The sequence below is a fragment of the Nanorana parkeri genome, unplaced genomic scaffold (assembly GCF_000935625.1).
Source record: "Nanorana parkeri isolate BGI_ZX_2015 unplaced genomic scaffold, ASM93562v1 scaffold331, whole genome shotgun sequence".
In the NCBI taxonomy this organism is placed as follows: domain Eukaryota; kingdom Metazoa; phylum Chordata; class Amphibia; order Anura; family Dicroglossidae; genus Nanorana; species Nanorana parkeri.
This window is the reverse complement of record NW_017306599.1, coordinates 121,161-133,409: the sequence shown is the minus strand read 5'-3', so window position 1 is coordinate 133,409 and position 12,249 is coordinate 121,161. Positions and strand designations below refer to the sequence as shown.

Below are 12,249 nucleotides of genomic sequence, written 5' to 3'. Positions count from 1 at the left end.
AAAAAGAATATATATATATATATATATACACACACACACACACACATACATACGCACACACACAGAGTAAAATAAAATCCATATACCAATAATACAATATATTTATTTATATATACATCAGATTTGTGAATTGATATTCAAGTATCTGTCAGTGTAAAGGTCACAATTTATTAGACAGCCCGAGACCTTTTTAAAAAAACGATAAGGGGTAAAGTCCCTGATACACAGTTGACTAGTTGCTATGGGCAGCAAATGAAATACATTTTCTCTATAACTAGACAACCAGGACATATAATTGATTCTATATTATCCACAAAGGGTTAACAGACTCTCTCAACCCTGCAGCAGTGCCTGTACCTGCTCTCAATAGTAGTCTATGTGCAGCAAGTAGAGTCTTCCTTCTGAGAGCCAAGCCTCGTGGCTCTCATTAGGGAAGAATTACCAAAAATTTTGAAAAAAAACCTGTTTCCACTATAATAAGTTATGAAACAGTTATTTCTAACCAATTGTTTGGTAAAAGACAGGGTCACGTCGAGTAAATAGACACCAAACATGTCAAGCCTCAAAATTGCAAGCCCCCGCGAAACCGCAAAAAATGACAATATCCAAAATTGCTCACAGGCGACAATTTAAAAGCTTTTACTGCTCATCAGCTTAGTGATATCAGTGATTGATGGTCCCATAATTATTGCATGCACTCCGACATTCGCGGTGATATGTAACATGTGCAGCACAATTGTCGTTTTAGCGTGTTGGCGCACCCGACGCGTATTTACATGTGCCTATACGTGGAAACGGGGGACTTAAAAATTGGGGGAGTTTCCTGTAAAAAATTTTTTATATGTGACTTTTATTTTTGTTTACATCCCCTAATGTCACCTGGGGACCCCCAAAGAAGCTGATGAAGCACAGATCTGCTTCATCAGCTTCTTCTCTAGCTATAGCAGCCAGAGAAATGATAGCTGAATGCGGAAGCAGGTGGGAGAAAGCTGATCTCCCTCAGATCCTCCTGCTGAGAAGCTGGTCCCGAGCACGCAGAGGGGACAGCGGAGCCAGGGATAACTGGTAACGGCGGCGCACTGCTGGGCACATACAAGCGATCGGATGGCTATAGAGCTGCCTGAATGCTTGTATGTAATAGCTGTTACCCGCTGTTTACACTTGTGAACGTGTTCTGCTCGTGCATGCGCAAGTGGGCACGCGCGAGCAGACAAAAAAGCTGTATATTACAGCGCCCCACTGGAAAGAGTTTGGCTTCCGTCCGTTTATTTACAACGGGCAGATGGCAAGTAGTTAAAGGAGAACTATGAGGCGAGTGCTTTTCACTCACCGCATAGTTCTAGCCGACCTTTGACAATGAGACTGTCACAGGTCGGCTTACTAGATTGGGAGGTGAGCGAACACATACCGGCGTTCGCTCACCTCTTGATCCTGTCACGGCTCTCTGGCTGGATTCCCCCCTCCCCGCCAGCGCTGACTGGCGGAACGGACGAGGGAGGGTACAGCTGGCTCTGCCTCTAGATAAGCAGAGCTAGCTGTCAGTCACGCAGCTGGGCGGATCCCGGCACAATTGTCGGGATCCGTTTCAGCTGCGGCGTCTTAGTATACTGAGCTGCAGCTCGCGGCATACTGAGCCTAGGGTGACGGGAGGACGCTAGTTTGTGTCCTCCCGTTACCCTAAGGAGAACTATGGGGAAAAGCCTTAACCCCATACTTCTCCCTTAAGGATCTTCTGTGTTTGACTCTTCCGGGTGTGTTGGATGCTGGGGTTTCCCGCTGCACTGTGTGGTTTAACCCGCAGGCCCCTATGTCACTGCAGAACACAGCGTCACTGGAATGAACCACAGAATGCAGCAGGGAACCAGGCACCAACACAACCTGAAGTGTGCAAAGTACTGGAAATCTTTGAACAAGTTTCTCTCTTCAACCCAGCGAAGCCTGGCTGTACAAGCAGTTGGACAGGTATGACTTGGCTTGCTTTCAGGGAGGCATTTGTTTCATGTTTAAAAAATAGTGACATTTTCTCTACAACGGTGTGTAAAGCGCCTTATCTTTTAATACCTTTTAAGTGTCCGCCAGGTATTACACACTTCATGATAACCCAACACAGCACACAGTTTGTTGCCTACCGACAAAGAAAATGTGAAAGTTATAAGACCATTCCCTATGACCAGCACCGGGCTATTATAACTTTATCTCATTAAAGAGCGGGAATACCTCCGTCAGCTCGCAACACAACTTCGCACGCTCGCCACAAGGAGGCGAACAGCGCGAGGGCCAGTCATGTGACAACTATAGACGTCACACTTCCTCTTTTTCGTGAGACATTTTGGAAGTTTGCCTTTTCCGGGTCTCCGTACACAATTCCTTGACTGGCCTGTTCGTAGATTGGCTGCGGAAGCTGGTTTCTTATTCGCTGCTGCTGCCATCTTGTGGTTGGCAGAGGCCTCTCTTTCCCATTGGCCACCGCGGTTATACTTGCGGCATTCAGTGTGATTGCACGGCTCCGGGGTGCAGGATGGTAAGATCTCCGTTACATAGAACCGTACAGTGACGCAGCCCTGTACTCCGCTCCTTTCTTACAGCGGGCGTTTGCGTGCTCTCGATATTCGGGCAAGGGAGGTCCGCTTTACGGCTACGGAGGGACTTCGGCCTGGGCTGCATTGAACGATTACTGAGATGGGTGGTGGTGCTGTCATATGATCTCAGTCATGGGGCTGAGCGCACTCATTGAAACCTTCCCGCAGGAGTTCAGCGGTCCTGATGCCTATTATTTGTAATTTATTCATGCTTATCCGTCTTTACCAATGCTGTAAACTCATTTCTGGGGATACGTGGCTTCTGAAGTGCTCTATGGGCAGATAGATTGTAGGACTTGAGGATGGGATCCAGGGTGCTGTAGGGGCAACATTTCTTCTCCTAGATTAGCAGGGAAGAAAACAGGGGCAAGTATTGCTTCTTGTTCATAATAGACCTGAAATTGTTAAGGAACACTGAGAGAAAATTAGATTTATAACAGCGGGCAACATTTGGATCCTCATTGGGTCACCTCACGCTCTTCGGAACTGTCAGACAGAACCTGTGTAAGTGTACCAGTAATACCCCGATACAGCGATGATCGGTACCCGGTAATATACAGCGCTGATCTCTGATCGGTACCCGGTAATATACAACGCTGATCTCGTAATCTGTACTCTTTAATCTACAGAGCTGATCTCTAGTCGGTACCCATTAATATACAGTGCTGATCTCTAGTCGGTACCCATTAATAAACGGTGCTGATCTCTAATCGGTACCCGGTAATATACGGCGCTAATCTCTAATCGGTATCCGATATTATACAATGCTGATCTCTAATCGGTACCCGGTAATATACGGCGCTAATCTCTAATCAGTATCCGATATTATACAATGCTGATCTCTAATCGGTACCTGGTAATATACAGCGCTGATCTCTAATTGGTACCTGGTAATATACAGCGCTGATCTCTGATTGTTCCCCCTCCCTTTCATATTGTTAGCCCTCAGGGGCATGGCCCTCCTTACCATCTTGTCTTGATTTGTAATGTCTTCCATATATTGTAAAGCGCTGCGCAAACTGTTGGCGCTATATAAATACTATGTAATAATAGTACTCGGTTATATACAGCGCTGTCCTCTAACCAATACCTGGCAATATACGGTGATGAGCTCAAGCCAATACCCCATAGTGTACAGTGCTGATCTCTAAACAATACCTGGAAATATTTGATACTGATCACCAACCCATATTCCATAATGTACAGTGATGAGCTCTTAACCATTATCCCATAATGTAGGGGGCTGATCACTACCCAATACCTCATAATGTACAGTGATGAGCTGTAACCAACACCCCATAATGTATGTGGATGAGCTTTAATGTGCCGTGCTGATCTCAAACTATTTCCTAGTAATGTACGGTGATCTTTAAACGATACCCCAAGATTTACAGCACTGATCTCTAATCAATACCTTTATATTGTACATAGCTGATCTCTGAACAATACCTAGTAATTCCTAGTCAAATGTACTCTTCCCAATACTTAGAGCCAGCGTGTGACACTATTACAGTAGTCGGTGGTGAAAGAAAAGGGGTTTCTGTCATAATAGAAATATGGGCACCTGCTTATTCTGAAAACTGCAAGCTCTTTCATTCTTATATTTGGGTAAGCCAAAAAAGTCAAGACTCCCGTTTGGCAAAAATGATCTGGGTCGAAGATTACCAGACTATCAAAGCAAGGGAAACTGGTGGGGGTGACTGGGTGGGGTTTTTTCCTGCTGAGGGTACCTCCAATCAGCTGAGTGTGAATAAAAAATATTTAGGAGGTTCACCCTCTCTTTTTGTGCTGATGATCACTATCATTGAGACAGAAAGTGAGGGGAGAACCATATTCTCATCCATAGATAAATGAAAGGCATGCACACATTTGACTTGACCTGTAAAGAAATAAATAGGGTGCAGTTGGCAGTAGTGCAGCAAGTCTATATGTAAATACCTTGGCTAATCGTGCCGTCCAGACCCCTGGATGACAACACAATACTCCTAGTTTTCTTACATATTCTATACATGATAGATGAGTTCTACATTTCATAACTGACTTGCATGTTGCTCCAAATTGAATGCATTAACTGTAGTGCATATACATTATATGCTTTGAACATGTTCTCTTTAAGACCATAATGATTGAATATATTCTTTTTCAAGTATAATTGAATATATGCATTATACACCTTCATTCCTCATGGAGAACATGGTTCTATAGATATTAAGGCGCAAAGTGCTGTCTGCATATCCACAGTATTCTTCAGATCTTTTTTATTTATTTATTTTCTGCTTTTTAAAGGATCTTCTTAAATCATATTCTTTCCTAACATCCCAAATCGTTTATTTTTTTTGTATTCATTTTCCTAATTTTGTTACCCATTTTCTTTTGCTTTCTTTTATTTAACATCGCTCATGTTTCACCCTTTCATACTCCCTTGTCTGCAATCAACTCCTCCATAAGCCTGGGCACAGAGTAAGTTTACTTCTAATCGTACACTAACACTGCTGAGGTGTGATTGGATTCCTGTATCTTTCCTTCTGTACTAGCAATCATAATCATTTTCCTATTACAGCCTAAACATATAATGAAGCTCACTGTCAGTTTCCAGAGCCCTTTGCAGCCAATTGTTTTTTTTTTTCTGGAAAACAAGCAAAGGATGTGCTTCTAAGTTTAATGCCTTATCCTTGGTAAACTGGCCATACAATTTCTTAAGATTTTTGTTGTTCAGCCCACAGAGGTTTCTGGATTCCCTCATCCATGCTAAAGAGTGTGGATAGAGAAATCTTCCCTGCCGGTTCTGTATTTTATATGCATATATACAGTCCAATGAGAGTGTCAAACAAGACCTAGTCTTGTCCAGTTTTAAAGCACCACTCTGGGCAAATCAAATCTTAACCCTTGCAGTGGGGCAGTTCCTGCACTGCAAGAGTTAAGTGCTCATTTTGCCTATGGAACTAAAATAACAGTTATACTCACCCAAACCATGATCCTGGTTGGCTCCTAGACTGCTCCCTCCAGCCTCGTTTCCCCTCTGCTCCAGTGATGGTATGTATCTTGGCATCCTCACGTTCTATACACTGTATAGAATGTGATGACTCAGGGAGCTTAGACAGCTGGAGTGGAGGGGGAGCGAGACTGCAGGGAGCGATGTAAGAGCAAACCGGGATCGTGGTTCAGGTCAGTATAACTTTTTTTTTTGGTTGATAGACAAAATGAGCACTTAAAGGAGAACTACCGTATGAGGTGAGTGAAAATCACTCATCCTCATAGTTCAAGCCGATGTGTGACAAACTGTTACACGTTGGCTCAATAGATGGGGAAGTGAGCGAACACATACCGTCGCTCGCTCACTTCTCAATCATCTCCCTGCAGAGAGCCGTGACTGTCAGTCACGGCTCCCTGCAGCGATTCCCCCGCTCCGATCCTCCAGCGCTGACTGGAGGAACAGACGGGAGAGGGGGCGGGGACACCTGGCTCTGCCTCTAGATAGGCAGAGCCAGCTGTCACTCACACAGCTGGGAGGATCTCGACAGCATTGTCGATCTGTCCCGGCTGCGGCGGTCTCAGTATACTGCAAGCTGTTGCTTGCGATATGCTGAGCTTTGGGTCACTGGAGGAGGTTAGTATATGTCCTCCCGTGACCCTTAAGAGAACTATGGGGAAAAACACTTACCCCATAGTTCTCTTTTAACCCTTGTGGTGCGGAGGCTGCCCCACTGCAAGGGTTAAGATTTGATTTGCCAAGAGTAGTGCTTTAATAATGGAATGGGTTCGTAAACAACAACACAACAGCCAAGGCGTTTCATCAGTGAATTGGAAAAACTGTATTTTGACAGCCTGCGACTGTCAGAATGCCCGAACAGTAATTGCAGCTGATTTTGTTTGGCCGACAATTTTTCACCCAGCTCCTTTGACAAAATCAATTAAAAAAGAAAAAAAAAAATCAGTCAGGTATTGCCGGCAGGGTCACCCACGGATTCAAGTTTGTGTGATTCAGCCGGCAACGGGCACAATTTGATCCATGTATGGCCAGCTTTAGCTTGACTTTATATGTACCAAACTGGTTCATCAGTAACTGCAGACAATCCATAGTAGGTATATCATTGAATTTCAGACACGTGGAATGTTTTATTTTTTTCAACGATTGCTTTTCTTTGTGTCTGTTATGTTACTAATTTGCATGTCTACGTTGGAAGAAATCTGTATCACATTTTCCCATGGAGAATCGACGTGTCTACATTGATCTAAAAGTTCTGTAAAAGCTATAACTACAGAGACACATTTAAATCAATATGGTGTATGTGTGGCTAAAAAAAATACTGTATTTAAAGCAGAACTCTGGGCAAATCAAATCTTAACCCTTGCAGTGGGGCTACCCTCACACTGCAAGGGTTAGGTGCTTGTTTTGGTTATACTCCCCCGAACTGCCATCCTGATCCTGTGAGTCATCATGTCCTATACAGTGTATAGAACATGAGGATGCTGAGGGACATTCAATCCTGGAGTGGAGGAGGAGACAGGCTGGAGGGAGTGGTGTAGGAGCCATCTTAGGATCACGGTATAGCTAGACAAAATGAGCACTTGACCCTTGCAGTGTGGAGGGCTGCCCCACTGCAAGGGCTAAGATTTGATTTGCCCAGAGCTCTGCTTTAATAATGTTTTTATGCATTTATTTATAAACAATATGCTGTTGTGAAGTGTATTTGTAAATTCAATTTAAAGATGCATGCTCTCCATGGGAGATATTGGACACTTTTAATTGCCTTTCCTTTGCACCTTGGACTTGCAGACTTCTAACATTTTGATGTAGTTGTTTGGAAATTCTGCCAGTTTGTCTGATTGCTACTTAGTAGTGAATGTTGACCTTGTAGGAATATTCAGATTGGATTTCACCCAATAATATAAAAGGTTTGACCACCTCAGGGCATGCCTAGCAAATTGCAGGGGCCAATAGAATTTGCATAGGGACTTTGCAGGGGCGGTAGTGGGAATCTGGGGAGCGAGCAGTGAAGGTAAGTAAAGGCACAGGAGGGTACCTTTTACACAGGGTTTAGTATGGGGTTTCATTTATAAATACAGGTTCGCTTTTAGGCCTCATTCACACTACTAAGAGCCGGCCCACACAGATCCATGTGGCGTGCACGGCCGTACTGGGCTGCTCCCGGGAAGGACAGGTGCTGCGCGTGATTGTACGCAGCAGCCTGTTCTTCTCTACGGGAGTACGCGGCCGTACGCTCACCCAAGCTGCACATCCGTCTGCGTCCAAGCACAGACACCCGCACAGACGTGCAGTTCGGGTGAGCGTACGGTGCGTACTCCCATAGAGAAGAACAGGTTTCTGCGTACAATCACACGCAGCACCTGTCCTTCCTGGGAGGGGCCCTATATGGCCGTGCACGCCGCACGGATCTGTACATAGGCCAGCTCTTAGCAATGTGAATGAGGCCTTACATGTGTGATGACAATGTTTCTCAAATTTTTCACTTTTTTCTTAACTTAGGCCTTGTTCACACCAAATGCAGAGCAGATCCGGTCAGGTTTCTGCACAAGCACGCTAGTCTTTTAGATGCGTTTTTGGCTAAAAAAAACCAAAACATTTAGTTTAAAATGGGCTTTCAGTGCGTTCCAGGCATTTGCATGCATTTTTGTTGTGTTTTTGATGCGTTTGCAGATCCAGAGCAGGTAAAATAGGGCCTGCTGCAGTTTTTTTTACCTACTCAGGATCTGCACGCTGCGATGTCAACTGGATCCAGTCTGCACATGCTCTGCACCTGCTCCGCGCTTGGTGTGAACTAGCCCTTAGTAGAGGGTATAGTAAATTGTTACGGTCTTACAAAAAAACTTATTCAGAATGGATGGCGCTTTGTATAAACATTGGCAAAATATTTTGCATTATTTCTATGTATTTTAATGTGGTGATTTCTTTTTTTACTTCTTTAGTTGGTCTTGGTGTTAGGAGATCTACATATCCCACATCGATGTAATAGTTTGCCAGCAAAATTCAAAAAATTGCTTGTTCCTGGGAAGATCCAGCATATTTTATGCACTGGGAATCTCTGTACCAAGGAGAGCTATGACTACCTCAAGACACTGGCCGGGGATGTTCACATCGTCAGAGGAGACTTTGATGAGGTTCTCATTATCTGTTATCAACAATTCTGCTTACGTGTGTTTACGTAACTATTTCATGGCCATACATGGGATGTGATTGTTGTACAACACAACCTTCTTATGTATGGAATGCAATTGTTGCAAGAGATTAATACATTTGCAAAATTCTCATCCAGATTTCTGTGCATCTTTGCCAATTAAAGCTAAGATTGATAGTGATAATTTGAAGATCCCCATTGACAGTATGGTGATATCGCCAAACATGCTCTGAATAGTGGATCTGAGTCCCAAGGAAAAGGGGGATCTAAGGGTACGCACACACCAGATGCAGTGCGTTCCGGTCCGATTCTGGCCGGAATGCACTGCAACGCATTGCTGCTGGCTCACTTTTTTGTGGGGCAGGAGGGGGCGTGGCGGGCCATTGAAGTTAATCCGGCCGCAATGCGATTGCCCGCACAGGATCGCAAGGCACATTGTGCCTGCGGTCCGGTGCGATCAAAATAGTGCTTGCAGCATTTTGATCGCACCGGACCACAGGCACAACGTACCCGCACAGGTTTTAAAGACTAGTGTGCAGCGAAGGACAACAACCAAAGATCCATGGATGGGCAGCAGACTCTAACCAGCCTCATAGAGGGGCTATTTAGTGATCTACAGCCCTCCTCTCATTTTGAATAAATCCCTTACAGTGGATGCTGCTCCTTGATGTTTAAAGTATTCGCTTCCTGCAGAATAAGCTGGTTCCCTGATCACTGGCCCTGATATCCTGTTTTAGGGTTGTCCTATAGAGCCACCCTTTTGTGTGCTGGTAAGATGGGTGTATCTCCCCAAAAACACAGGCACAGCAGAACAAGCCATTCCCCTCCTCTTCCCTTGTCCAAGCTAGTAGATGAACAGCTGCTAGAGACTGTGCTCTCCTTTGTAATCTTCTAATGGAGAGGAAGTTCAGGGAAACAGACCTCAAAAAATTGGAGCCATCTGTACATGAGTGTAAGAGATAGAGCAAACATTTAGAAAAATACTTTTCTGGCCAATGTATGCTTATTTAATCTGAATTATTGAAACAAGACTTGAGAATGTATTACTACTTTAATGCACATTTCTAATATGGAATAAGCATGTAAGTAAGCCTTACCCGAGTCAATATGTTAGATTTAGCAAAGTAATCATTCTAAAGTTCATGCAGTCTGAAAACTGGGCTCCTGTTCCTTGCACAGACATTTGTCCTATGTGGAGTTCTCCTTTAATCTATCTCTTCCTTTTTTCCCTTAGAACTTAAACTACCCAGAACAAAAAGTGGTGACTGTTGGGCAGTTCAAGATTGGCCTAATCCATGGCCACCAGGTCATTCCCTGGGGTGACATGGCTAGCCTGGCGATATTGCAGAGACAGCTTGATGTAGACATAATGGTTTCCGGACATACACATAAATTTGAAGCATTTGAGCAGGAAAACAAGTTTTATATTAACCCTGGATCTGCCACAGGAGCTTACCATGGCTTAGATAGGTGAGTTCTATCTTGCCTGCTTTGGTTTAGAGGGTAACTTCAAGTTTGTGTTTTCTTATAATTGACTTGTATAAAAGGTAATAAAAGAAATGTGGAGGTGCTGGCTACGGAATCACCTCTATTTCCAATACTCTGGTATTTGAGCCTGCACTTTTTATATTGGTGTAGGTCAAATTTTAAGATGTTTTAGGTGCAATTCAAAGCTTTAAATCAACCCTGTGGCTAGCGGGTGACAAAGCTAATCTTCACTCTGTTGCAGAGCTACAGCCACTGCTGCCATCTGACACTTCTCAATGTGTTGGGTAGCACCCCTCCACATGCTGTGGTTTCACCCCCTAACATTTACATTATTACTGTGACCTGTTGATGGGAGAAACCACAGCACATGGCTGGAGACCAAGTAACCTTGATACCCAAGTGTTGGATGGCAGCGGTGGCCTTAGCACTTTACTGGCATGTACAAGTGATCACTTCTTCTAAGTAGAGAAAAGCAAGCTGAATAATTTTAAATAAGAATTATCACAATAACTTAAAAATAATTTGTGGTTCCCACAGTGGACTGCATGCATGTAGCACTCGGTCCTGCTTAGATCTGTGCTGTTGTATTCTAAAAACATATCACGGTCACTGCTGACTGTAGCTCCACCCCTGACCAAGGCTCAAAGTATGAGCATTCCCATAGGGAAGGCACAGCCAGCATTGAGCCCCGCCGCCCCCTCTTGGTGCTGTGTGTTCCAATTCAGAGTAATGCGTCTATGATCATGTCATCCAGAACAGTAGGAATATTCTGGCTCACCTAATTACAGTACATTATTCAGTGCGTGTAAACAGGCATGCCACATAGATGTGCAGTCCAGATCCATGTACTGTACTTGTATACTGTGTTCTGTACTGACACTGATCTTGTACACAAGATTGGGGTCTGCTTCCTCTGCCGTACCTGAGTGCTAGCTCCTCTCTTCAGGTTGCTGCTCTGTGTCCCAGCGGGGAGGAGAGAAAATGTCACAGGAGGCCGAGCGGTGCGGGAGGAGGAGAGTGCTGTGAGGTGGCCGGCGTCTCTCCTCCCCGTACCACTCAGGCTCCTGTCATAGATCAGGAGAGCGGCAGTGTAGGGCGGAGAAAGCTGTCACAGGAGGCCAGGCCGCGGTGCGGGGAAGGAGTCACCTGTCAGATCGAGCTCTCCTCCCTGCACCACTCGCTCAGCCTTCAGAATTGATGAAATGCTTAAATGCATAACTATTTTGTTATTGTCTTAATGTATTGACTCCAGAGGGTCAGAATGGACATATTTGGCTCTTACTAAGGGAGTTGATTATCTTCACACAATAATTTGTGTGAATATTTACTTCAGTTATCTAATTATGTGGAAATTGCATTGCCTTTTGAATACTCAATCTGTAAATTAGGTAAACAGAAATTTGCTTTTCATATGATTAGATAATTAAAGTAAATATTTAAACATGGTTTTGTGTGAAGATTCTCAACTCCTTTAGTAAATTGGCCTCTATCTGTGAACTGAACCCCAGGTTTTAACCATTTACAAGTCAGGGAAATCTAAATGTAATTGATGATGAAAACAATGACTGTAAATATACATATATTTACACAGCCATCGTATAAAGTTGATTTGATTTTTAACCTGTTCTATTTTGTCTTACAGCAACATCATTCCTTCCTTTGTACTCATGGATATCCAAGCATCAACAGTAGTTACCTACGTGTACCAGTTAATTGGGGATGATGTGAAGGTAGAGAGAATTGAGTACAAGAAGTCCTGAAATTGATGTTTTTATGGCCTTTATTCTTCATTCCCATTTATTATTAAATCAGTCTTCACCTCCAGTTATCATAAGCCTTGTATTCCTAATTGCATTGTAAGGCCATTTTTCGTTCTTCACTGATGTAGTTTTAATGTAAACAATACAGTGATGATTTATTAGTTTACATGTCATAAGATAAGTGTGCCACACTGAATAACTGTGTAAAAAGGAAACCATTTGTAAATATAACATAACATTTAATGTTGACATTCACTGATATGTTACCATAAAAAAAATACTAAT

General features: G+C 43.6%; 1 protein-coding gene across 3 annotated transcripts; it reads left to right on the top strand.

Moving 5' to 3' along the window:
- Nucleotides 1-2,365: 2,365 nt before the first annotated feature.
- VPS29 (VPS29, retromer complex component) lies at nucleotides 2,366-12,234 on the top strand. Of its 3 annotated transcripts, XM_018558310.1 has the most exons (5): nucleotides 2,366-2,521; nucleotides 5,028-5,039; nucleotides 8,508-8,699; nucleotides 9,951-10,186; nucleotides 11,847-12,234. In XM_018558310.1, the coding sequence occupies exons 1-5, from the start codon at nucleotides 2,519-2,521 to the stop codon at nucleotides 11,962-11,964; spliced, it is 561 nt and encodes a 186-aa protein (XP_018413812.1). In that variant the 5' UTR covers nucleotides 2,366-2,518; the 3' UTR covers nucleotides 11,965-12,234. The 3 variants fall into 3 exon arrangements, with proteins under 3 accessions (XP_018413812.1, XP_018413813.1, XP_018413815.1); XM_018558311.1 differs by lacking the exon at nucleotides 5,028-5,039 and having other exon boundaries at nucleotides 2,410-2,521; XM_018558313.1 differs by lacking the exons at nucleotides 2,366-2,521; nucleotides 5,028-5,039 and adding an exon at nucleotides 7,954-7,968.
- The last annotated feature ends 15 nt before the right edge of the window (nucleotides 12,235-12,249 follow it).